Here is a 27,643-nt window from a genome sequence, read left to right as displayed (position 1 = left end):
CTTACTATAAGTGAACATTTGGTTTTGTGGAACTCTGAGATTTCCAGAACAGTTTCAAAGCCTTGCAGGTGCTTTTATGACTTCGACATGAACTCACCGGTCGATCGGGAGACTTTTCACATGAATTCCCCTGATTGTATCTGCTGTAGGAAAGCTGTTCAGGAGTGCACACATGAACTTGGTCTGACTTTACTTCAAAAACCTTCATCAAAACGCTCCAGGACCAAGTCGATAGGAGACGCGGTCTTCTTTCTCTGCGACGCCTGACGGAGTGAGATCCAGGCCAGCATTGAGGACGACTTCCTCATCTTCCTCTGGGAACCAGCTGTGGCTCGGGTCACGTGTACTCGCACAGGTGGCCGCAGCCTGCAGGGCAGTGAGCGCTGCTCTTCAGCCAGTTCATAATGTGCTCCAGATGTCCGCCGTGGCTGCAGCCCTGACACCACACGAACAGGCCCTTCACCACATGGTGGCACACCGCACAGATGCTGGCACACTGATGGCACCTGGAGGACAGTCACATTCCACTTAGGAGAGCCTGCTCCAGTCACAGAGTTTTAGTATACAGTAAAAGAATGTTCTTGTTTGCAGCACTAAAATGAAAAACTGTTCCTAAAAACCCAACTTTATCAGCAGCTGATGAGGATTTCATTTATAAAAATAAAAAAATCTGCATTTCAGCAAAATAATACATAAAACAGAAGATATTTCCGGTCCTTTTTTTCCCCCAAAATTTAATCAATTAACTTCTGATTTCATATAATTCAAATTTCTTGGATTTTTATGTTTTATTTTTGAGTAAATTTGGAGCTTGATTTTCTATTATTTGCTTTCTTAACATTTTCATCTAAAATTTTTAATGCACTTCTAAGGTTGTTACAGTTTTACATTTTTTTGTAGAATTTCAAGCTTTTTTGAATCATTTATAACATGTCAACAATTTTTAAAAACGTAATACCAAAAAAATAGAGCAAAACTGACCAACCGATCAAGCAGAAAATAAATTTGTATATTTATGAAAACTATGTTTACATCTATATTTATATGGATATATAAAACACTTTTTTGAAAATCAGGTTTACAGAATGTTGACGACTGATTGGTCTTTTTGATTTGTATATCTATATTTCAAAAAAACTCAAATTTTATTACAAATTGTGGAGTAAATCTCTAACAGAAAACTAATTCAATCAAAAAATCCTTTTAAATCATTTTTTTGGCCGTTGACATCTATAAATGGGGCTTTAAAAGTTCTGTATGTTGGTCATTGCCAATTTTTTGACAAATTAAAATAAACGTGTTTAATTCTTCAAAATACAGTTAAAAATCATCGGTGTGCTGCCAGCTATAGGTTGAAACGAGGTATTACAGTTGAATTTCTTGATTAGTCAAACTCACATCATGATCTGAAGCTCCAGTAATGATAACATTCCTGTTCCCCAGCCCCACCCCTCTGACTGGATTCTCAAATTTCAGCTGTGGGCGGAGTCAGCCCACAACTTCCATGTTTGGTTACCCTTTAAGTTATGTTTAACCATTTCTGGATGAATTCAGAAGGGTCAATCGAGACGGTCAGACCTGTCACACATCCAGCCTTTGCTGCTCATCGGTCGCTTGCAGTTGCTGCAGTTGATGTGGAGAGTCGTGGACGTCTGATTCAGGCAGGTAATAGCGCTGCACGTGCTCAGTTTGATGACCTCGTTGGACACGTTCCAGAGCTCGAACCGCTGCAGCATGTCTATATAAGACATGTACCAGTGCTCCTGAAAGGACGGATGAAAAACGTCACAGTTCAACTGATTGATGTCAAATAAATATTTGAGGCATTTTCAACAACATTAAAGATCCACTCCGATGATTTTTGGTGTTTTTAAACATCTAATTTTGGCATTTTTCTGATGATAGAGGACATATATCAAGAAAATTAAGCATTTCTGAGTATTTCTTTATTCAAATCGTTGTAAATCTGGAGCAGATGATAAAATGCTGTTGGAAAAATATGCAGAAGAGCATGTAAACAGATGGGTGAAGGGAAGAGAGGGTGGGCTTATAGTCCCGCCCACAACTCAAAGGTGAATCTCTAAGGAACCACTGCTGCTCTACAGAAACAAAATCATTGAAAACGACACAGGTTCTTTTGAGATTGGCTCAAAATAAAAATCAAAACCTCTGGAAATTATTAAAAAAAAACATCAAAAGATGATCTTAGTGGGTCTTAAAACAAATTTCATTGGATTTATTTTCTAACCTGAGTAAGGTCGTCAATCTCCTTTCGGATCTTTTCTCCTAAGACGATCAACACAGACACAGCCATCTGGACGTCACCCTGCTCGGCGTAGTAGCTCAGCATTTCCCGCACAATGGGGCAGAAGAAGCTAGCGGGAAGATGGTGGGTGAACAGCGGCTGGGAAATGGAGATGAGCGAGAAAGACTCTATGGGAGTGAGGCAGGGGACCTCGGCCTCGTTGCCGCTGACGTGAGGCGAGTCGGCCTTGTCCTGCTGGAAGTGCTCTGGGGCGGATGGGTTGTCCACGATTTCGTGCCGCAGCTGGAAGCCCTCCTGTGGAAGCGTGTACTCCTGCTCCTCTAAGGACAAATAAAAATGAGCGTGGTGGTACTTCTACTGAAGCAGGGGTCCCCAAACTTTTTCTTGTGAGGTCAACATAACTGTCTTCTTCTCTGATGTGGGGCTGGGGTTGGTTTGTAGGCTAACAGAAAAAGTGGAACAATCACAGCCTAAATGTAAACATTTACGGGTTTCCAGAAAGCCCCACATAGCAAAACTTGATTAATTTCTGTAATCTTCTTAGAAAAAAAATAATACTAAAATATTTGAAAAATTTGATTTTTAGCAATAATGCTGGTGTGAATGATGTAAGCTGAATGTGGAAGATGCTGGTGCTAACAGCTGAAGATGCTGGTGCTAACAGCTCAAGATGCTGAAATTGATTAATAAAAATGCTAAAGCTGATAGTTGAAAACGATGAAGTTGATAGCTAAATGGCTAAAGCTGATAGCTGAAAACGATGAAGTTGATGGCTAAAATGGCTAACGCTGATAGCTGAAAACGCTGAAGCTGATAGCTAGCTAAAATATTAGCGTAATGCCAATTTAGCCTAAAAAACTGAAAAAAAAATAAATTAGCCAAAACAGCTAAGACATGGCTGAAATATTTGCTAAACTCCAAAATAGCCTAAAAAAATGGAGAAAAACAAAATGAGCCAAAACAGCTAGCATGTAGGTGAAATATTAGCTAAAAGCCAAATTGACCAAAAAAAAAAAAAAAATTGTAAAATGTCTGATTTAGCCAAAACAGCTAGCATAAGGCTAAAATATTAGCTAAACTCCAAAGTTGACTAAAAAATTAAGAAAAACAAAATTAGCCAAACTAGCTAGCATGTACCTGAAATATTACCTAAATGCCAAATTGGGGAAAAAAATTGTAAAATGTCTGATTTAGCCAAAACAGCTAGCATAAGGCTAAAATATTAGCTAAACTCCAAAGTTGACTAAAAAATTAAGAAAAACAAAATTAGCCAAACTAGCTAGCATGTACCTGAAATATTACCTAAATGCCAAATTGGGGAAAAAAATTGTAAAATGTCTGATTTAGCCAAAACAGCTAGCATAAGGCTAAAATATTAGCTAAACTCCAAAGTTGACTAAAAAATTAAGAAAAACAAAATTAGCCAAACTAGCTAGCATGTACCTGAAATATTACCTAAATGCCAAATTGGGGAAAAAAATTGTAAAATGTCTGATTTAGCCAAAACAGCTAGCATAAGGCTAAAATATTAGCTAAACTCCAAAGTTGACTAAAAAATTAAGAAAAACAAAATTAGCCAAACTAGCTAGCATGTACCTGAAATATTACCTAAATGCCAAATTGGGGAAAAAAATTGTAAAATGTCTAATTTAGCCAAAACAGCTAGCATAAGGCTAAAATATTAGCTAAACTCCAAAGTAGACTAAAAAATTGAGAAAAACAAAATTAGCCAAAGCAACTAGCATGCAGCTGAAATATTAGCTAAATGCCAATTTACCCCCATCCCAAAAAAATTGGTAAAATGTCTAATTAGCCAAAACATCTGGCATAAACAACTGGAAAAACCCTAAATTAGCCAAAACAGTTAGCCTGTGGCTAAATTATTAGCTAAACTCCAAAATAGCAGAGAAATCCTTAGTAACTGCCAAAACAATCGAATATGCTAGCATTAAAAGAGCTGAATATTTCAATAGCTGAAAGAGCTGAAGAGCTATGGACATTCAAAAAATGTACAGAAGAAAAATAATGATAAAGAAATGAAGAAAAGTGAATCACTATAGCTACATGCTCGCTGTTTTGGCTCATTTAGACTATTAAACCAATAAATAGTCTATCCTTTCCCGTCATAGTTCAGACTGCAGAAGGGTAGAATAAAGAGTCACGTTCAATGTGGGTCTTGATTGGTCAGATTGAGAAGAAGAAGAAAAAAAAGAGTGTGGGGGGGCCGGGCCAGATGTGGAGGTGGATTTAGTTTGGGGACCCCTGTTCTAAAGACGAGAAGTTCTCACCGACTCACCTGCTTGGTTTTCATGGTCCATTGAGTAGAGATCGTCATCGTCTAACTCTGCGTCTCCAAACATGCACTCTGCAGGGCCGTCACTGCCCTCCGTCTCCTCGTTTTCTGCAGTTGCATCAAAGTTTACATCAGTAAAACAACATCCAGATCCTCTGCACGAATAACTGCCACTCCCACCTTCATTATTATTGCTGATGTGTGAGTTCCCAGCCTCCAGGTGGATGTTATCCTGCCTGTTGTCTCCTTTACTGCGCTCCAGTCTGCTCTCTGTGCCCAGGCCTGAATCCTTCAAACTGAAACTAAAAATCAGGATTCATCTTTTAGCCTCAGAAATGCAGACATCATTTGCTGGATCGATTTGTTGTGCTTTAACCTGTTCATTAAAGGTAAGGAGCCGAGTTTACTGAGGCTGTGGTTAAGGCCGGCTGCGGGAAGGTTGGCTGGGTCGGAGAACATAATCCTCAGCATGGTCCACGTCGTAGAAACCTGAACAGAACCGGATCATCACAGCAAACATGCACGAGATTCACAGTCAAATGACATTTCCAGATCCAAGTGAACATCTGTTATAACTTAAGAGGATATCACATTTAAATCTAACTCCTAAAAGACTAAATATCCAGTTCACTGGATTTCAATGCAATTCAGACACAAAGTCACTACTTTTTAATAATTTTTTAAATGTCAAGTAAAAACAACATTTTACAAAGACTATTTATAATTCCACTGTGTTCTAATAATGAAATCTTAGATAATTTATAAATTTAAATGTATTTTTTCAAATGCCAAACAGTTCAAACACAATGCATTGTGGTCTATAGTAGCAAATTGTTTTTTTGAAAAACTTTTTTGGAAAATTAGCGGGTTGTTGGATTTAGGAATTGCAGTTTCAGACATGACAAAATGGCAAACGCACTAGATAGAGCACTAAGTAGTGAGTAATGAAGGGATTTGGACGCCATCTTTTTTAAACCTTTGCAAGAGAAAGTATGTGAACCACATTCTTGGCTTCTCTGGGTAAACTGCACCAAAGGCTGCTGGGAAATCTTACTTGAGGTCTCTTGAGCTCCCGGGCCACTTTGGCGTTGTGATCACACAGCTCGGCAAAAGGCTTTCCGCTGAGAAGATAGCGCTGCGCCGTACTGACAAACCAGTCCATGTGGTTACTGTCAAAGTCCGTTTCGTAGATCGTCAGCGCACTGGACACGTGAGCAAACTGTTCTGTCGGGTCGGTCTTCTTGAAGAAGAAGAGGGGATTGCGGCGATCACCGCCAGCGTAGGGCTTCCTATTGGTGTCACTGTTTATCAGACTCTCCTTGGCCGCAAAGGCTAAATCCCCCATAAGTCCGAAGCACAAACCCTCGGGGTTGGCCTTGTCTACGGGCCGTGTGGCGTCTTTGAACATGTGCTGGTAGAGCGTACTGTCTTTGGACCCGGAGAGCAGAAAATCCGGATCGTGCTGGTGGCGCCACACAATACCAGTGGTCACGTCTTTGTGCTCCTCGAAGGTGGCGAAGGGGATGAAGGGTCGGCGGATATCCCACACGTAGATGTTGTGGTCCACCATCATGGAGCAGGTGGCCAAGTGAAACCTCTTCTCGGGGCGCCATTTAACTCGAGCCACGGACGCAATGGTCTGGACGCAGTAGATCTCTTTAGCTCTGTTGGTGGTCATGTCCCAAACCTTCACCATCTTGTCTCTGCCTCCTGTCGCCAGCCAGCCTCTGAGAGAACATGAGAACTTCAAACACCAGAAGACAATCCGAAACTTTGAATTTACTTTAAGGTGTTATTATAGTACCTGTCATCGGGGTGCCAATCACAGCAGAAGACGGGCCCGGTGTGGGCGGTGAACATTCTCTCGTACCGATCCGGTCGTCTGATGTCCCACAGCTGAACGTTCCCGTTTTCAAAGGATGCAGCAAATGTAAAATCCTTCATGCTGAACTGGACGTCCCTCACACTTTCTGACTGACCTGCAAGAGCCAAAACAGGAGAGTCAGTATTGCAGCTCCAGTCATCTTTTGAGTTATTTTAAAAGCAGTTCCAGTCATCTTTTAATTATGATTAGGTCATTTTTAGGCTAAAATCTACAAAACTGTTGTTTTCTAGTTTGTTTACACACCCTAGCTTACAACCCCTAACACCTCTAACCTAACATTACAGATGCAACAAAAATCAAAATAATCAGGCCACAGATAAAAAATATGGAGCTCGAAAATTAATAGCTGGAAGTCCCTCCCCCTGTCAGAGCTGGCTGCAAAAAAAACACAATTTGCTCCCAAACCCATTGGCCAGTCCTCAGCCAGAACCCCCTTTTTAGGCCTTTGAACTTTTTTTTCCAGTTTTTTTTTCTTTTTTAGACCTATTTTCTCATTTCTTCTCTCTTTTTTTGAACTTCTTTGCCGTTTTCTCGAAAAAGTAGCATTTTGCCAGTTTTACTCCTGAGGTAAACGGGTGTACTTATATAAATGTGAACACTTGTTAATGTTGCCTTGGCAGAAATAAAACGATTAACATTCTCTGTGCATTTGCATCTCATCTTCCACACTAAACTGCTAGACAGTTACAGTTTATTCGCATTTAAAAGCTTAAAAGCGGATAATTCTGAAAAGTTTTAAAATATAATTTTTGACAGAGGTTTCTTAAAATTTAGGAAATGTACCCTTACGAAACCGGCTAAAATTGCGATACTTCTGCCCCCTCACAAAAACTGAGCTATCCAGCCATACAGTTTAGTCGAGAAAAATTTGTAAAATTATCATTATTTTTGTGGTCCAGCATATTTTCTACATCACAAAGCTTTTACCAACTGCATTTTTTCGTCTGTTCCTGATTCACAATGATTTGAATAAAGGAATACTCTGAAATGCAATTAATGTTCATGTTAAAAACACAAAAAAACTCTATTTTCATTAGACTGGGTCATTAAAGGATTTGTTCCGCTTTACAATTCACTCATCCACTCGTTACCTGAGAAGGTGCTGACAGACTCCTTCTTCCGCAGGTCAAAGCACTTCATCAGGCCGTCCTGAGAGCCGCTCAGCAGCATGTAAACCTCTGTGGGGTGGAAGCACACCTTGTTGACGGTGCGTTTGTGCTCGGTAAACAGCTGGTCCTGCTTGTTGCGAGACGGCTTTCCCAAATTCCACGTGACCACCGCCCCGTTGGTAGCAGCTGTGGCCAGCAGATTCTCCTCCATCTGGTGCCACATGACATCAGCGCAGCTGAAGTTCAGGGAGGGTTTGCGGCCAACGCGCAAATTCAGTTTTTCCACAAACTGCTCTTCCTCGATGGTGTAGATCTTGAAAATGTTCCGCCCGGCGACGACAACTTGGGACGCGTCGCGGCACACGCTGATGGCATTGGCAGGAGCGTCCAAGTGGCAGAACATAGTTTTGCCACTGATGGTGTTGCTGCTTAGGGCGGTGGTGACCCGTGACATCTTCTCCATATTTATCGAGCTGAGTGTTCCAAAAAAAGAAACAAAAACAGAATAAAAAAAAACATTCCAACACTGCTGCAAAAAAATATCAGTTTTAAATTAATGAAAAAATTTCAAGGTTTTGTCTAAAAAAAAAAAAAAAACATCAGATTTTGGGTTATTTTACCACACAGTAGTTAATTCTGCTTAAATGGGGCTCTGTGACTAGAGGTTAGCTTAAATATTAGAATGGGTTTTAAGAGGTTAAACATCACAAAAACGAGCATGAGCATTGAAAGAATCATCAAAGACTTTTTTTTAATCTCATAATGTTTACTTTTTTCTGCAAACATTTTCACACTCACTAGTATAATATTTATAGATTTCATATATATATAAAAAAAAGATTCAATAAGAGAGTGCCTGGCATCAATATATGATGGTCCCACCAGCAGGGGGAGCTCTAGGGAAAGACATTAGATATTTGCATTCAAAACTACAGAGAAGACAGAAACAGTAACATGTGAAAAGCATGCCAATTAAAAAAAACACCTACTGTTTGACTGAATGATAATTTCATGAATGTCTGACACTGAACAAAGTCCTCTTCATGTGCTCCCATGTGAACCCGTCTGTAAGTGAGAAAGCAGTAAATTAGCAACACAACTTTGTGCAAACTAGAGCAGTATGATTAAAAAAAATTTAAAGCGATCTAAAAAGCATAAAAAATAACATTAAGTGATTTAAAAAGCTAGCCGGATTTCACTGATATTATCTGATCTGCAACCAATCATGGATTTCTATGGGGCTACCTCACAAAAAGACAACTAAAACAAACAAGGAACTTCAACATTTAATTTAAAAATAAATATGTATTGCAAGAGGACAATCTTTTAAAGAAAATATTAAAATTAAACAAAGTGTGTACTGTTTTTCTGAGGTTGTTCCTATTTGTTTTCCATGAGTACAAATACTAAAAATCAAAACAGAACATTTTTTCTTTACAATTAGGAGATTATTTCGGTTTTATTTGGTGAGCTAACTACGGTAATGTCTACAGTAAAGTACAGTAAAGTCACATGATCTAAAATACTGTCAAAACGATATAATTACTAGGACAACACGGTAAACTTGATTATTCTGCTGTTATAAACCCCACCGCGATTAGATATAGTATTTTCACAACATGATTTTATTTTTTAAATAAAAACTAATCATTAACACAAGCCTGTTCTGTTTTTTAAGAGTTGATCACATGATTGACCCGTTCCAGAGTTATATGTAGAAACATACACATGTGCAAAAACCAAAAAGGTTAAAGGAGGTTGGAAACCTGTCACGATTAAAGCAATATAGGAGTCCTGATTAAAAACACATTAAAATATATGTTTATATAAACCATACATTTACTTATAGCTTCTGAGTAACTCTCAAAACCATAAACATGACAGGAATGTGAGGCTAATGTTAGCTTAGGTTTAACAGTTTTGCGGTGACAAAACGGGCACAATAGTTGGTTAATTAATGAGTCAGATAGCTAAAGGAGAGCTGGAAAAACTAAGCACGTTTAACTTAAAACTGAAATTCAGTCAGAATATTCTATATTTTTAACTAACCTTATGTTGTGAAAGTGTTGTTAAATGCTTGCAGCGCCGGAAGTTGTATTTTGCGATAATCTCGCGAGAGTTGCTTGTGCAGGAAGCGCGAACGTGTAGGGGTTGTTTATATTTTTTTAGTCCATCGTGGTGAGAGCAAATGTGATATTTACAACAAACGAAAGGTATTTTCCCACGATAACGGTGTTTTTATCTACCAATTTGTTGTATAATAACAAAATTGTCAGTAAAATTAACATTATATAAATGTATTTTGTATTTGCAGCGGATAATAACCCTTCTGATATGAGTAGCCTATTTGTTTGCGAGGAACCAAAAACATGGAGGAAGGTGTATGACAAGTACTGGAATGTGGTCGAGGCTAAAGCCCAAGGAAAGAAAACGGGGAACCTGCTTAAACTTGACAAATGGTATATATTAAAATATATATATTTGCTTTTTCCTTTTCTTTTATAAGCAGTATTATGTACTACTTTTCTGTCTTCCCAACATTTTGCATTAATTTGTGATTTGTTGCTTGTTATAATGTATTCAGGTCAATTGTGTTTTTCTTTTTTTTATTTTACAAATATACTGGGTATCCTGAGTTTTATAGACTCACAACTCCCTACAACTAAATGCATAATTTAGTTTTACTTTACTTTACATTTGTTAATACTAATTATTACATTGTTTCTAAACTGTCTTTAGGTTCCAAGAGGAGCTTCCCGCTCAGATTTCAAGTCGAGCAGAAAAATACATCACTCTTTCCGAGCTGGTGAAACTAATGCAGTGGAAGCTGACTGTAAGTAGGATCTCTAATGTAAAATTCTATAGTTATATATTCTCTGCAAGTGTATTTCTTGTAAAAGAGTTTGCAGTTTACCGTTTTCTTATGCGACTCTGTTGGTGTCCCTTTCAGAGAGGGAAGTTCAGGCCCAGGCTACAGCAGTTGGTGGCGTCCAACAGCGAGGATACGGTGGAGAAATGTTCCAGAAAGGCTTTTAGCCTCCTGCCTGATGTCCAGGCAGCGATTGCAGAACTTAGTTCCCTGAAAGGAGTTGGCCCTGCTACTGCTTCAGGTTGGCAAACTCTTATTTTTTTAGCCTGTGCATGAATGTGGACAGACTTCCATTAAAAAAAAGTCAGGTTTATTAGATTTATCCAGAAAATACAGACATAAAAAGTAGCTGTAGTTACTTTGTTTGTTTAAATTTTTTTTTTTTTGGTTCTTATTGTTGCATTTTCCTCGATTCTGACTGTTTGGTTCCAGCCGTGTTGGCTGCAGGAGCTCCAGAACAGACTGCATTCATGTCTGATGAAGCCATGGAGAGTGTGCCAGGACTGCAGCCGATCCAGTACACAGCCAAGAACTACGCTCTGTACCTGAGCAAGATCGTTGAACGGTCTAAAAAACTAAACAAAGGTGAGGTTCTGATAAAAGAGTGGTCTATAGAATTATCTTGGTGTACTTCTCTATTAAAAGCAAAAGCTATTAACACATCAGAATGAAAAATACTGGTAAATAATAACTAAAATGTGTTGGAGAAAATGCTTTTATGCGGCTTTGTTTTACCCTCAGTGGATCCACAGCAGGACTGGACGCCTCAAAGGCTGGAGTTGTGTTTGTGGGCGATGACCATAGCTACAAAACAGCAGTTGGGGCTTTTTGAAGAATTAAAAGTGAAAAACAAAAAAACACAGGAAGAAACCTCGGATTCTGATGGTGAACACAAAGCAAAGAAGCTCAAATCGGTCTAAATTTGTTCACTGATATATAACGACTTCTATTGAAGAGATTTATTTTATATTAATTAAAGTCTGTATTAAAACAAATCTGATCATTCAGTGATTTTTTTTTTTTTTTATTTCCCATGAATCAATCAAAACGGTTGTAAAGCCTGGTTTTAAATGTGTTCACTTGAGTTTTTCATCACTTTATAATTCAATTATATACTAATATTTTACTGTTAAACCAAAATGAAAGTATATTTTTATGCACAAAAGCTGGAATAATTGCACATGAAAATCAAATAAACAACTTTGGCCACAGTATTGTTTTTTTATTTATATAGTTTCTAAATTAAATAAAATCAAAAGGACAATGAACAGTACAAAATAAAACAAAGATATGTATATGTGTGTATATATAGATAAACATATATACACACGTATACATACAATATAAAATGTTTCCATTCAGAACATTTAAAAAGTACAATTGGTTGTAAAGTACTTTGATATAAATAATTTCATGTGTGAATTCTTTCCTTGAAGAGTCGGTTCCTGTTTTTATTCGCTTGTAAACGCTGAGTTGGCACAACCTTTTGTCTGGTCTGAGATGTTTCATCTCAGAAATTTGGCACCTTTTTCTTGATACGAGCTTAAAAAAACTCAACGTGCTCATCTCTGACTTTTCAATCTAATGTGTTGAAGGAAACTTGACTCACCCATAAATATATAGTTTTTGACCTAGTAGTTTGATTTTCAGATGAAAATCAACAACAATTCCTTGCTTATATAAAACAAAAATGTCTAATTTTTGCTATTTTTACATCCTTAATCATTCTGTTTTGAACTTTTTAAGCCATCAAGGTTCAATTTAGATATTTGGAAAATTAAGCAATAATTCCTCTTTTTTTGGACCCAGTGCTAATTTAAAAAAAAACCCTAAAAACCAGACAATGAATGATGACATGGTTTAATTTAGGAAGCTACAGCAGCCTGCTTCACCAGCACCGTCCTGCAGTGAGTGTCACCCATACCTAAGAGGAGCTAAACGCTAAGAAAAGGCAACCTGGCGGGCGTGTTGGCACACAGCAGCTCGAAGCAGCTACAGATGTTTGCACTGCGGTTTTCTGTCCCTTATAGATTCTGCAGGTGACTGTGAAGAATGTCACGAGAATAGTAGCCTTTGCCATTGCTCACTCATGGGGTTATTTAGGTATACAAAACAAGGCATAGGGGCGTAACAGCACAATGAGATAGCATAGGGAGATCAAAACAAAGCACCATAAGAAGACTTTTGCACACACTGTTAACAAGCAAAACCTTGAAGATGGTAAAAAAGTATAAAATGATATTTCAGGAAGGAATCTTTCTAACGGTGTGCAGGAACAGCTTTTATCAGATCCATTTAGTAAAAGTAGGTTGCAACCGTGTGACCTAAAGCCAGGAGATATGGAGAAAACGTCACTTCCCTCACGTCTGGTTACTTCCTTTTCTCTTCCGCTCTCCTCCAAACACTTTCAATTCCCGGAAATTTCATTTTGCACGCGATAACTCTGAAGAGAACCTCTACGTTGTCGGTTTTAAGGGCAGTGTGAACTCCCGAGCTTCGATTCTAATCCTGCACACACTTCCAGCAGAAGTTATATTCACAGTCAGCGTGTTCTGCAGAAACATACTCATTTACTAGCCCTTTTTTTTCATGCTGAACCCTGAAGAGGTTCCAATAAATCTTAAATTAAAGAGGCACATTAACCTCTCTTAGGCATCTCCTTTATCTTCATTATAGGCTACCAGGGTATGTATGCATTATTCATGCAGATCAACTTTTTCGAGCAACACTTCCTGATGTACACAACTTTTCATGACAAATACGTAATTCGTAGATCTCTTCTTCTTCAATCCCATAATTTAAAACCAAAAACTTTTTCTTGTGAGGGCCACAGAACTGTTTTCTTCTTTTGTGGGGCTGGGGTCAGTTTGTAGGCTAACAGAAAAAGTGTAACACATTTTTTAAATAATTAATTTCTGTAAACTTTATAGGAAAAGAAATACTAAAACATTGAAAAAAATAAACCAATACATAGTCTATCCTCTCCCGTCATAGTTCAGACTGCAGAAGGGTGGAATAAAGGTTTTTTTCAGAATTCCCGCCCCTAATAATTACATAGTGCCTTCGCCATTTCTAGTGCTGTCCGAATCTACTAATTATCAAAATTGAGTGTACTTGAAATTTCCCAGAAGTCTTTGTGAAAAACTAGCGTGCATCGATGCTCACTAGATTAGCGGATATGGACCACAATGCATTGTGGTTGAACAATTTTGAACAAAACAATGTGCTTAAATGTAATATTTGAATAAACCATCCACATTTTCCCCACAGAACACAGTGGAGTCATAAATAAACATCGTTAAATGTTTGTATTTATTCGATTTTCCCGTTGTGAAATCCGTGACGTCAAATCCGATGTTTAGAAAAACCAATTACCCTTAAAATCCAGGCCACTATATAGTTTTGTAGTAGTTAGGGGTTAGGGGGGAATTCGGACAAAACCTAAAAGTCACGTTGTATGTGACCAGATTGAGAAAAATATGCAACTTTGGGGGGCCGGGCCAAATGTGGAGGAGGGCCGGATCCGGCCCGTGGGCCATAGTTTGGGACCCTTTATTTAAAACATGTTCTGAGGAGTGCTGACCTTCAGCAACCTTGAAGATGAGTGAAGGACTAATGAGTTGTATGTAATAATTGCCGTCTGGTGATGTTGTATGACAGATATTAACCAAAAGAACACAACAGTTTGGAGAAATTGGGCACTTTGCAAAAGTTACACTGCATCGACTATAAACAAGTTGGCAAAAAAGTGTAGAAACAAGCTCAGCTACATGAAAACATCTCAAACAGTCCAGGGTTTCACAGGCATGTACTTGCACAGTTTCTTTTCTTATCACCTGCTGAATCTTCACAAGGAAACCATTTTGATAACACATATACAAAAAGAGCTTTTTTTTTTTACCTTTTATTTATTTTTATTTATTTTTAAATGTAACTACTGGTCAGTGGCTTTCGACCCAAGAAATACTTTTCTTTTTTCCCTCCAAGTTTTACCCTCATCTTTTAGCTTTTCCTATGGCTTACTTTATAAAGCACTGACTTTAAATATATAAAATCAAGTGGAATCCACTTGTTAGATTTTGGCTCACATTTTTTTTTTAATTCAAAGCCATATAGGACAATCATACCATAAAATTTTGCACCATTTGAATTTCCTTTCTCCTTCAGGAGAAAAATACAAATAAATATAGTCTTATTTATGAACATATAATATACATATTCACTGTCAAATAAAAAACAGACAACACGTTTTTCTTCATAGGTACATTCCTTTACAAATGTATACAGTCCCTAAGAACGAGAAACTGAGGTATCGACTGGGCCTGACAACGACCCCAATGCCCTCCAGGACATGCAGGACAGAGGTCAGGGGCTGACGCATCCACGACCTTCTCCCAAGGTCAGTCTGCCAGAGCGACGACAGGCAGAGGCGTCCGTGTGAGTGTCTGCTGTGTTTTTCTTTGTTGAGCAACAGACTCAGGCAGCAATTCTTCTCAAAGACAAAAAAAAATGGAGGAGATCGTGTTCCCGTCGCGCTGAAAGCTCCAGGGAATGGCATATTTTACATCTGTAATGGAGCAGCAGGAGGCGTTTGCTGCTAAAGTGATGGACTGTTTTGGCTGTCCTATCACCGGGTCACGACAGCGTTCGACTTTCTTCCTATTCTTGTGTTTATGTGTGTTTCTGTGTCCACAGTGCAGGAGTCAGAACGAGGAAAAGATGCAAATACCGGCGCTCAGCAAAGGAAATATGACAGGGCTGTTGCTCATCTTTAAAGATCCACATCAAATTTTCTGTTTACCCTAAAGATGTTTTAAAAATATCACTCAGAGCACCATTTTTTATGTTTCTTTTTTTTTCCAATTTGGTATGTCAGCAATTTTGCAAAAAGTCACAGTAACTCCTGTTGGTTGAAGAAAAAAAGTTGAATTCTTTTCCATTTACATGCTTCTTTAGAACTGATCCGTTGACTTCCTTTTGACTTTCCTCTTCAGCCCACGTCATGAATCCTGTCTAATTTGAGGTCTCTATTTTAATAAAAGTTGCACTTGAAATAAACGACCAATAGGTCATTAAAGAACAAAAAATCTAAATGCTATTAGTAGACTTGATGCTGGTAATGAGGAGGAGATATGATGTGTATAAAAAAGACAAAATGCTCCTCCAACAGATCTGAGGAACCTGTTCTTGTTGCTACGGTAATCCCCTCTTTAATAAAAGAGACATATTTCTTTGATTCGCAAAGGATCAATAAAAAAAGGATTCTTGGTCGATTAGAAGTTTGAACGGTTTCATGGGTCTAACTTGAGGTGAAACGAAAGGTCGAGTATTTTCAAAGGGCCGTCATCAGGGGGGAGGAGGGATTTGCACCCCCAGGAGCTCATAGGCGAAGATGTTCCAAAAGATGGCGAAGAGGAGGAAGGTGATGAAGGAGAAGACGATGACCCACCAGGAGCACTGTTTCTGCAGACTCTCTTCATAGCTGCGCAGGATCAGCAGCCCCATGCTGATGCCGACCACCGCCCCCGACAGGTGAGCCATGAAGCTGGGCTGCGGACCTGACGAGGGCAACGGCGGCGAGAAGCGGAGCCAGACTGCACGGCCCACCTCGGAGCTCACTGCAGAGGACAGAGAAGAGAGATAAACAGGTTCAGGTAAACATGTTCAATGAAAAACAAGGGAATTAGCCAAAAAAATAAGAAGCAAATCATTTGACCTGTTCTGTCTGACACTTTCTGGACTAGAACTTGGTCCAAAAGTTAGTCTTGGGTCAGACAAAAGGTGTCAAATCAAATTTCTCAGTCTGTTAGACCTTTTGTAAATCTAAACAACACATTTGTCTCTTTTTGGCCAATGAAATACTAAAGGAGTGTCCAAACTTGCAAAAAAAAAAGGCAAGATTTGGTGAGGTGAAAATGTGTGATTCGGTTCTTATTACAGTAAATGCAAACAATTTATTGACATTTTTTTTTGCAAATGGATACTTTTGATTTCTTTACATTTGTTACCAAAAATACTGAGAATTTTGTATTTAAGAGACCCGAATAGAATGAATGAAAAAGTCTGTCTTGAAACAAAAGAAACTTTCGTCAACTTTAAATTTGGGTTCATATGAATTATTCCTCATTAAATGATCGCTGTAAACATGACCAGATTTAGTCAATCATAGTCAAAAATCAAGTTTTAGAAAGTGCTGGAAGCCTCATATAATTGATTTTATCAGATCAAGTAAAAACTGAATGCCGGCTACATTTCGCTCACGGGCCAGACTTTGGACCTGCCTAAGCTAAAGGATGCTAACAGAGTTTTATTGAGATTTATTTTCTTCTCATTTTTAAATTCTGAGCTCTAATACGAAAACAAGAAGATACAAATGATTTAAATCAAGAGGGCCATTGCTTTTAAGAATGTTTATAACTTGTAATTACTTAAACTAGTCTTTTTAGGGCTTTTCTATGCTTTAAAATTTAGTATAGTAAGACAAAAAACTAAAATGGTTCTGCAGAAATTCAGAGTGAATAAATATGCAAACACAGAATTTGATGAATTCTGTTGGTTCTGATTAAACAATTTAATTTAAGACCTCAATTTAATTAATTATATTAAATTCATTTTTGAGAGGAGGTCTCACTGCATAACCTAGTTCATCTAATTTTTGAAAAAGCTATTCAGCTGATAGTATTGGCTCTAACATCAATCAATCAATCAAGATACTTTATTAATCCCCTGGGGGGAAATTAAGTTAAAACAACCAAACCAATAGAAAGCTAAGCAGTGACTCCTTCTGATCCATTAGAGTTGATTCTTTTAGTGCTGGATCTCCACTTTAAACCCATTTTAAATGTGTTTTGATGCTGAAGAAAATCCTGCATCAGTGTACTTCTTCAACGTAAAGAAGGCAGGAGAGTGTTTCAGGTTAAATATAGAGAACATACTGCAAACCAGCGCCAGGATCATGCGGAGCAGCTTGTACGGACATCGCATCCCGGCCCAGTTCTGCAACAACAAAAAAAAGAAGGTTGATCAGTGAAAAACAATCCCACAGCATGGCAAAAAATAATCTCTAAGTGAAGGGAAGCTCTTTGAAACAGCACAGAGATATGATTTCTCACCTGGCTGCTCTCCATTTATTTGTTTCCACCCTGTAGTGTTGTATTAATTAGAGCTGTGGTAATTTAAGGGAATGGGAGAATGGGCCCATGAATAACTGTTGTGACTCTCTGGGGTAAAAAGAACAAGGCATTCTGACACATTTACTCCACAGGATGAATAATTGCACCAAACCAATGCTTCCCTTCAGACCCCTGGCTGCAGGAGCATGGCTCGCTGCCACAGCTGCCGCTTAAATCTCCAGATAAAAAGCATAAACAAGAATGTCATGTAAAATTTAAGAAAAAGTGCATAAATAGACACTGGCTTGAACATACATTAAAACTGAGAGGAGCAGATAATGTCACAATATTGTTTTGCAAATAAATGATTAATATGATGGATGGCCAGAAGGGAAGGGAAGAAAATGGTCTCATATGGGGGTTATGTGACAATCCAGCTCTCTGTTACAATTTGCTTTGGCATGTCTTTGCTTTGGCGCGACACAGGAGGAGAAAATCTTTTGGGAATTCACAGACAATCAGTTTTTCTGCTGCAGAAACATTGAAATTGAGGCCTTGCTCAGAAAGAATTTAAACTAGTTACTGTGTATAGCATTACCTACGATAATGCTAGTGGGAATGCTGTAAGCTGAATGGCTGCTGAGGATGCTAGTGCTGATAGCTGAAAATGCTAAAGCCAAAAGCTTGCTGAAATATTAGCTAAATCCAAAATTAGCCGAAAAAAATAAAACAAAGCAAAAAAAAGTATAATTTTGTCAAAACAGCAAACATAATGCTAAAGTACCAGCTAAATGCCAAATTAGCCAAAAAACTGGAAAAATGTCTAATTTGGAAAAAAAAAAAGAAAAAAGAAAAACAATTAGCATAATGCTGCAGTGTTAGCTAAATGCCAAATTAGCCTAAAAATGTCCAATTGGAAAAAACAGTGAGCATAATGCTAAAATATTAGCTAAATGCCAAATCAGCCAAAACATGCCTATATAATTTTGCAAAAGAAAACAGCTACCATAGTGTTATAGTATTAGCTAGATGCCAAATTAGCCTTAAAATTCCTAATTTTGCCAAACAGCGAGCATAATACTAAAATATTAGCTAAATGCTAAAAATGCTAAACGCTAAAACTGGAAAAAATGTCTTATTTTGCCAAAACAGAAAGCAAAATGCTAAAATATTAGATAAATGCTAAAAATGCTAAAACTAGAAAAATGTCTAATTTTGCCAAAACAGCCAGCATAATGCTAAAGTATTGGCTAAATGCCAACTCAGCCTAAAAATATCTAATTTAGCAAAAAATTAAAAAAAAAAAACAGCTGCCATAATGCTAAAGTATTAGCTAAATGCCATATTAGCCAAAAAACTGGAAAAATGTCTAATAAAAAAAAAATCCAAATTAGCCTAAAAAAATATTTTTTGTGCCAAAATAGCTAGCATGTTACAAAAATAACAGCTAAATGCCGAATTTCCCTAAAAAAACACAGTAGTTGCTGAACATTTTTGAAGTTGGTACGGCGTCTTTAGCTGAAAGTACGTTTTTGATGGATTTGAGCAATTTCTCCCTCATTTTTTATGAGGCATTTTTCGCTCAGTATTTCAAAACTATAAAGTTTACGATTACCCAAAATATAAGCAGTAATGTCCTGAACAAGCTGAATGTTTTGAAGTTTGCTGAAATCGCTGAAAGTGTGATTGAGTTTCTATAAGCCAAAAAACGTTCAGAAAGGAGCAGGAGAATCACTATAGTGTGAATGCTTACTAAACACTCACACAATTATGTTTCCCCCTCTCTATATTACAAGTTTGAAAGATGGATGTTTTGATCGTGAAACTGATGCTCAAAGGCAAACTGCATGGAATTTAATAGGTTAAGAAAGAAAAACAAGATGAAAAAACCTAAAAACTGACAAAAATAAGGCATTGCAGCAGAGCTGAGAGACGCCTTTAAGGATTCCCCAACAACAAACATCGGTCTTGCGCAACAGACCAAACAGAGCATTTACTGCTATGAGCATGCTTCCCTTCAGGCCTGTCAGCACACTTTGATTTCCATTTCTGCAAGCATCCCTGCTGCCCAGAGTGAGTGGTGACATTAGCTGGAGTGATTTGTCAGATCCAACACTGCGTAAAGATCTGAAGAAAGCAGGGGGAGAGGCAGAAAAGCTGAAAACATGTATCCTCAAGGAGCTTCAAGGTGATTCCCTCACTGATAGATAACCCTATTAATCAATATAGGACTAAAAACAATGGTTGTGTTGAGATTTGTTAGGAGTAAACAGGAATATTTGAACACCCCTGTGAAATTCAAAATCCTATTTCTGCTGATTTTTTCTTTTTTTTTTTTAAACTCCAATTTAAACTTTTTAGCAAATCCATGTGACGGATTTCTTCAAAACAAGACAAGACTGTTTCTGTCATTTCATCTAAACTGGAAGCCGTTCTGAGTCCATACAATAAAGGCAATAATGATGATGACGGCAGTTACCATGACGACATTCGCCAGATGAGCTGAGCACAGAGCGTAGACTCCCCCAGAACCCCCCACCACTGGAGCGCGCATGTCTGTGATGGACACTGTCAGCGAGCCTGCAGGAACACGGAGACAAAGAATCAGAAAGGGAGCGCACTGTAAAGGACGCTGTGCAGTACTGTACATGTGTGTGTGGAAAAGAGGAAAAGCAAAGAGCAGCAATTTAGAGGAGAAAACAATGGCTGAGTCTGGACTCGTCTCGCAGCTGCAGGAGTTTTTTTTTTTTTTTTTTTGCTACATTTTGTGTTAAATTCATGCTGAGTTAATGACGCTATGCTACATTAGCTGACCTTCACATCCAGTCACATGTTCTGAATAATGAGGCTCAAACACAATTCAAAGCAGAAATGGCTTTGTTTAGTCGACTGATTGCTTAAATAAGAACAAAATCAGGGCGTTTTAGCTCCGACACAAGCAGCTAAAGAAACACATGACGGACCTGCGGAGGGTTAAATAACAACAACGTCCATATGTCTGTTGAACATAAGAATCTGCAGCAGGATGAGCAGCAGTTTTCCAGTGAATGTACTCAAATAATAGCCTTTTAGGAGAATCTGAGCAATTTTCTTGTTTGGTGAGTGCTTTTCAAAGCCATGGATGTGGGTGTTGATGAGCAGGACTAGATCTACAGCATCGTTCCAGTTGTGTGACCTCTGAATATGTTACATCGACGAGAAGTTTTCCACAAATTATGCACACTTCACTTAGGCTATTGTTATAGCTACTTGAATCAATCACATTAATCTTGACTTTTTTTTGGTGGATTTACTGTTTGGGATGACTACTTTATAAAACTAGTTTTGTTAGGTGTTAAAAAATGCACCAAACGTATGTCTAGAACAGAAGTCTGCAACCTGTGGAGCTCTCATGGGGAGATGGACTATCCTCCTGCCCATAGGGATGATCTTATTCTTGGTCTTATCCTATCACATATGATGGATCTCGAGCAGAACGGCTCCAAGTTAAATTAAGAATTTGTCAGAAGAAAAATTGGCTTTGACATAAACCCTTTGTTAGTGAGGATACACTATGCTTATACTTTTGTTTCTAAATTTTAGCAAAAAATGTCCAAGAATTTGTTAATTATATCCTAAAAGAAAAACAGTTTCAAACTAATAAAGGTTTTTAAAAAAAATAAGAATATGGAGGATACAATAACGTTAATGTTATAATACTTAAATTGGTAACACATTTTACTAAAATATGTTATTATTAATTTGTTTTTTTGAAAATATTTATTGGAAAGTTGTTGTTTTTTTGGTTGGAAAACTGTGCAAAAGACAACCTGAGAGTAAAAAAATTGAAAGTTAATCAAATGTTTTTAAAAAACCTACAATTATCACTTTTCTTCTCATTAATGTTGAAGGCAATTCCAGCAGCTGCTTGGATCAGTTTAATAGTTTAATATTAAGACTTATGATGCAAGACTGAAATTCCAACAAAATAAAAGGCAAATAAGAAAAACAACAAAAGAAAGTTATTTTTATTTTCTTATCGTGGATATTTGCCATTTCTTAACAACAAATGAGACATTAAAAACTATTAGTATATTAAAATTAAGTGTAGATGTTTTAAAAACAGGATTTTTATATTTAGGTTTTGGGTGCAAAATTTCAACATTGAGGCTTTTCACATTAATTTTCCATTAGAAAAAACTACTCCTAATACAGCAGAGGCTTAAGCGGTCCAAAATAACCCCAAAAAGGCTATAATCTGTTTTAGTTTTAGCTCATAATCAATAAAGGAAATTAGGCTACAGTGTTATGAATGTGAACATGTTTGACTATTTCTGGCTCATATTTGACTAAATATCAGTGCTGTAATTGATTGAGTTTATTTGATGTTAAAATTAGTGCTTTCATGCGATTAATTTTTTGAGCAATTAATTAATAATGAACTGTAGTTGATTATTCTAATGAATCTATTTTTAATCTAACTTTATTTTTGCTGTGAAAAGCCTCATTTGAGGTATTTTCATTTAAATTAGTGGCACGGTTAAAGACCAAAACACAACTAAAAAAGCAGCTTTATGACATTTTTTTTAAATATATTTACAGACTTCCACAACCTTTATTTTTAAACCATCGAGGGGTATTTTTTCAATCTTGAGCAATTAAGAATCTGGTCCAGAAGGCTTTAATTTAACCCTTTAAAAATACTAACCACAAATTACCATAATAGTTAATTTAACATACATTACTTTATAGTTTCAACAGCAGGACAGTGGAAAATACATCAGAGAATTTATAGTTTATTTTTAACCTTTTTGGCTAATTTGATCATTTTCGTCACTGTAGCAGAGAAAGATTGGTGCAGGTTCTGCAGCCGTTACCATGACAACACGTCGCAACACGAGTTAAATAATCAGCTTTTTGTGAAGAAATATACGAACAAAAAATTATAAGACGATTAAAGTACTAATCATTTTTTTAGTATTAATTTATTTTGCAAGTGACCATGATATAAGATGACCTTTGAGGTGTATATTATAAGATATTTGATGGACTTTGCTAAAGTAGGCTAACTGTCCGATGCGATCAGGCCTTTCTGTCATCATTTTATTTAAGATAATTGACACCTTGATTATTACACCTTACATAATAGATAGTAGTTATAGATTAAACATTAGATTCATGCAATTTGCCTAATTTTCTAATTTGCCTGTAATTCATTAATTGTGATTAACATGATAATTTGACATCCTTTGCTGAAATGCATTGGGAATTAACTAATGAAAAGGGTAACATTTATTGTGTTTCCTATTAATACAATCATGCATTTTTCAAAATTAAATTTTGGAGGTTTTATCTTCTAGCTGTACTCCTCATTTTTTTTTCCACCCAATGAAAACCTAGTCTACAAATTCTGTAGAAGCTGTTAAAATGGTGATGGGACATTAATCTGAAGGAGTTGAAGTCATGGTGACAGTCGCTCCTGAGGATGCTGTCAGTCTCTGTTAATTATGCAAATGAGCTGATAAGGGAAGCGAGGAGCGCTGCTGAAACAAAAACAGCTCCTTCTGAACCTCAAAGACGGGTTTTGCTGAAGTCGTGATCTCAGATCTATAATGCATGCTGTAACGTTCTCTGGATCTGTGCGAGCTCGGGGACCGCACAAAGTAAACATCTTCTTTAAAAAGCGTCTCGTCAGCCAGCAGGGACGATCATGCGGACGGTAATCAGAGCGTGCTCTTGAGTCACTCATCTGTCCTCGCTCTGACACCTATGGGCTAATTTGTGTGGATTTATGGGGCGTGTGAAGGTGCTTGACAAGATTCACTGTGGCCCCTTTTAGAATCTTCAACAAAAGACTAAGGAAACTATAGAAAGTTATTCTGACAAACAAACAGTCTATAGTAACTAGAACAATTTCAAGAATAGGTCTCCACAGGGAGGAGACAAACTCTCTCCTCCTGCTCCTGTTGACCCCCACCTCCCAGTACAGTGTAAATGCTAAATAGGCTTAGCATTTGCGCTCTCATACTCAGTAGGATTTAAGATTTAGGACTCCTGCCCTGAGCAGACACTTAAAGTTATTTAGCGTTGAGCTGACACATTCTATCTCCTGTGTATATTATCTATTCTGGCCACCCAGAAGTCATCTTCCACCTCCTGAAATTTCACCGTAAGCTTGCAAAATCCACACAAACAGCAGCGATGATGCAATGTACAGAGTGGTGAATGCTCCCCATCCCCACAGCGTGGTGGTCCCCCAGTGCATCTGAAATAAAGAAACTTAGCTTCTGTGTCACATCAAACCCACCACACTATTACAGTAACTCTGGGGTGCCCCTAAGCTAAAGGTAAACTTTGTGTTCTCTGTGACAAAGTGTAGACAAGGAAAGCCGATCTGAGGACAGAGCTTGACAGACCCTGGGGCTGTGCTGCTCTGAGGCGCATCATCCTGAGCAGACGAGGCTTTAATCCCTGGAAGAACCAGGTGAGTCATGCCACAAGGATTTTTTTTTCCAGCTTCTGCTTTCGAAACTTTCTGAACAGTAACAAACAAATACATAAAAAAGGAAAATTGAAATCAAAATGAATAATTTAAGCCAATTTTCCTGATTTTCAAACTTCTGGCTCCAATTAAAATTTTTCCCAAGAAGGATTTTTTTTTCTTGTGGGGCTGTAGCCTTCTTTAGATGGGTCGCTCTGTTTACACACACTCGCCAAAGATGTCTCGGCCGCATTAAATCTTGCAGCCTGGCGCTAAGATGCGCTGCAGTCAGCACTTCTGCGGTCACAGCACTGTCAGTTGATAATAAAAAAGAGGATTGAGGAAGATTTATTTACTGAGCACAAATCAGAGGATGGGGAGCCTGTTGAAAAATAGTGGGAGAGTGAGCACAGGAGAAGTAACACATTAAGGCTTCTCCATCACAACATCAGATCTTAAAGTCCTCTTATAGTGTAGGTAAAACTGTACATCAGAGCTCCTGATTTTGACATTAATTTGAAGGTATAAGACTCTACACTCACCTGGAGGTGAGGGAAAGCTGAAAATGCACATGCATCCTAGACATCTTACATATAAATATATGATTGAGCAAACTTTGTGGGAAAGCACACTTAATCCTAATTAGAAGGGAACGATCAGTGGGCTGGAAATAAAAGGTTAGAAGATGCATCACACATTTAATTAAAGTCTATTGAGCCTTAGAGCTTTGAGCGTTAAGGAACAAACACTGTGAGTCTCTGCGTCTTTAGAAATGTCTTAAGGGGAGAAGATGATCATGAAGCTGTCTAGAGGGACAGCTTCAAATAGGGTTAATGAAAAGGCTTTTCTTTAGTTGAAAAAGCTGAAGTAAGGGTGTCTTCAGACTGGAAGATATGGAGATAAAATAGACTCACTCCTAATTGTGTGTGCGTAATTCTTGATTTGTGTACAAAAATGATGAAATTAAAAAGAAAATACAATTTTACACATGGACAAATTAAAATTACAACAACTTGAAACTAAATATATGCACAAATCTTTCAAAGTTACACATAAATCGCTCATTACGCACACACAAAACTGCATTTATACACAAATCTGATGTAAAACTCTTTTCACGTCTCCAAGATTCCTCCGTGAATGATGGGTTTTAATGCTGCTAGAAAAGTTTTATTTTCTGCTGCTTTATACTTAGATTTTGAATTTTATCTGGTGAACCCCTTTCTTACAAATATGTAAATATGTCTTATAAATATGTGTTTCACCAGATATTTTAAATGTGGTTTTGTGTGTGAGCGTAACAAGCAAGTCGTGTATAATTTTGAGAAAGACTGTATTGTGTGTATAGTTAGTTTCAAGCTGTTGAAATCTTAATTTGTGCATGTGTAAATTGTGTTTTCTATTTTTTTGAGTTTCCTGATTTTTGTACTAATGCACAAAATGTATTGCATGAGTTACAAACCACAATTACTTACAAATCAAGAATTACTTACAAATCAAGAATTACGCACAAATCAATAATTAAGCACAAATCAAGAATTACACACAAATCAAGAATTACGCACAAATCAATAATTAAGCACAAATCAAGAATTACGCACAAATCAATAATTAAGCACAAATCAAGAATTATGCACAAATCAAGAATTAAACACAAATCAAGAATTACACACAGATCAAGAATTAAGCACAAATCAATAATTAAGCACAAATCAAGAATTACACACAAATCAATAACTAAGCACAAATCAAGAATTACACACAAATCAAGAATTACGCACATATCAAGAATCACACACAAATCAAGAATTAAGCACAAATCAAGAATTAAGCACAAATCAAGAATTACGCACAAATCAAGAATAAAACACAAATCAAGAATTACACACAAATCAAGAATTACGCACAAATCAAGAATTACGCGCAAATCAAGAATAAAACACAAATCAAGAATTAAGCACAAATCAAGAATTACGCACAAATCAAGAATAAAACACAAATCAAGAATTACGCGCAAATCAAGAATTACGCACAAATCAAGAATTAAGCACAAATCAAGAATTACGCACAAATCAAGAATAAAACACAAATCAAGAATTACGCACAAATCAAGAATTACGCACAAATCAAGAATAAAACACAAATCAAGAATTACGCACAAATCAAGAATTACGCACAAATCAAGAATTAAACACAAATCAAGAATTACGCACAAATCAAGAATTACGCACGCACAAATCGAGATGAGTCTATTTTCTCTCCATATATCTGCTTAATTTGGTCAGGATCGACTCCTAAACCTTAGTATTCAGACTGGCGTCTACCAGAGATTTCATTTTTTAACGACAGAAAAACCATGTGACTAAAAATCTCTTCTGTCATTGGCCAGGAATTATGAGGCTGTGGCAAAGCAACAACTGGAATCTATTCAAGAGACTTTTCCTCTGTGAATTTTCCTCCTCTGCTTCTCAGTTTTTCTCAGTGGTTTGGATTCTAACATCCACTACCTTGTTGTCCGTATTTTGCATCACTAAAAGGCCTGCAGGACTTTGAGGTCCTGGACCACTGTTGCAGCTCCCTATCCATACTTAAACATTACACCCCTATAAACCACTACAGCTTGTTAGTCTCGTCCTTCAATCTCCTCTTAACATCTGAGATACTGCAGCTGGAAGTCTCACATGAGGCTGATGAGTCCTGTGGATTTTGAACCACTGTTTCTGTTGTGCTCAGAACCAGGTCTTGTACCCGGATGATCAGGCTTAGGAACAGACCTTTGATAGTCCCTGGTGGAATTTTTTTTTTTTTATGTCAGCAGCTTCTTCATTCTGCTGATGATAAACCCCACAGAGTGGTTTAGTCTTCCCTCTTCTTCCTCACTAATCTCACAGTCACACCCCTCTGCATCTTCACTGGTTTTGCTTTGGGAGTGAGCGAGCATCTGGTCTGACTTTAAAATAGTTTGATTAGCTTACAGATGAACTTTTCTGCAGCGAGGTTCTCATTCAAATTCAAATCAGCAGAACCACCTGGCTTTAGCTGATCTCTGTCATTCTTAAATAAAGTTTACAGTTTTCTTATCTTGTGTGTTTAGTCATCTTTTTATATTTTTGTGGCTTGTAGCTTTGCAAAACTCTCACAAATACAAACTGATCCTAATTAAACAAGCTGAAGAAAGCAGATATGTTGGAAATAATTTGAGTAAAATTGTAAAACAGAATCTCTATGGATTTGAATTCACTTTTGTAATGCATATGCATAAAAAACTAAATAATTTCTCAGATATTTTTCAGTTTGAGGGACCAAACAGATGGGGATGGTTTCTTGAGGTTTTCATAAACCTTTTTCAGCTCTGAAAGGTCTTGGAGGCTGCTTTAGCTTATAATTACCAACTTCAGCAGCACTTTAGGAGTGCAGCTTTGTGCTTTAAAGAGCTTCTGGCCCCACTGAGCGAACAGCCTCTGAGTGATCTGCAAAGAGCTCAGCGTGAAAGAAAAATAGATCAGGATGTGTTGGAAAAACTGCAGATCATATAACATATAAAACATTTATAGATCAAAATGAAAGGAAAATAAGCCATTTTTTGACATCCCAAGAGAGGCAAAACAAGAGAAACTGGAAATAAAAGGAAAAAAAAAAGAAAATAAAA

At 37.4% G+C, this 27,643-nt stretch overlaps 3 protein-coding genes across 5 annotated transcripts in view; 1 reads left to right on the top strand and 2 right to left on the bottom strand.

Annotated features, from left to right (window-relative positions):
* Positions 1–173: 173 nt before the first annotated feature.
* On the bottom strand, positions 174–9,672 carry wdr24 (WD repeat domain 24). Of its 2 annotated transcripts, none has more exons than XM_024285049.2 (11): positions 9,603–9,672; positions 8,543–8,618; positions 7,536–8,026; positions 6,364–6,538; positions 5,614–6,286; positions 4,936–5,048; positions 4,740–4,861; positions 4,563–4,667; positions 2,249–2,586; positions 1,579–1,763; positions 174–506 (listed from the first exon to the last, which is right to left on the bottom strand). In XM_024285049.2, the coding sequence occupies exons 3-11, from the start codon at positions 8,014–8,016 to the stop codon at positions 338–340; spliced, it is 2,361 nt and encodes a 786-aa protein (XP_024140817.1). In that variant the 5' UTR covers positions 8,017–8,026; positions 8,543–8,618; positions 9,603–9,672; the 3' UTR covers positions 174–337. The 2 variants fall into 2 exon arrangements, with proteins under 2 accessions (XP_024140817.1, XP_024140819.1); XM_024285051.2 differs by having other exon boundaries at positions 4,740–4,855.
* On the top strand, positions 9,627–11,457 carry zgc:112496 (uncharacterized protein LOC541336 homolog). Its single transcript, XM_024285057.2, has 6 exons — positions 9,627–9,766; positions 9,868–10,012; positions 10,293–10,386; positions 10,504–10,663; positions 10,855–11,007; positions 11,164–11,457. Exons 2-6 carry the CDS (start codon positions 9,888–9,890, stop codon positions 11,340–11,342), a joined length of 711 nt encoding a protein of 236 aa, XP_024140825.1. The 5' UTR covers positions 9,627–9,766; positions 9,868–9,887; the 3' UTR covers positions 11,343–11,457.
* Positions 11,458–14,324: 2,867 nt separating this feature from the next.
* The window catches only part of rhbdl1 (rhomboid, veinlet-like 1 (Drosophila)), a 48,976-nt gene continuing 35,657 nt past the window's right edge, over positions 14,325–27,643 (bottom strand). For both annotated transcript variants that reach the window (XM_024285046.2, XM_024285047.2), the window contains exons 6-8: positions 20,014–20,114; positions 17,358–17,418; positions 14,325–16,040 (exon numbers count right to left, since the gene is read on the bottom strand). In XM_024285046.2, the coding sequence (XP_024140814.1) occupies positions 15,769–16,040; positions 17,358–17,418; positions 20,014–20,114 (434 nt within the window). In that variant the 3' untranslated portion in view covers positions 14,325–15,768. The remainder of the gene's footprint in view (positions 16,041–17,357; positions 17,419–20,013; positions 20,115–27,643) is intronic.

The sequence above is a fragment of the Oryzias melastigma genome, linkage group LG19 (assembly GCF_002922805.2).
Source record: "Oryzias melastigma strain HK-1 linkage group LG19, ASM292280v2, whole genome shotgun sequence".
NCBI lineage: Eukaryota > Metazoa > Chordata > Actinopteri > Beloniformes > Adrianichthyidae > Oryzias > Oryzias melastigma.
The sequence above is the reverse complement of the archived record's forward strand: the minus strand, read 5'-3'. Positions and strand labels throughout refer to the sequence as shown.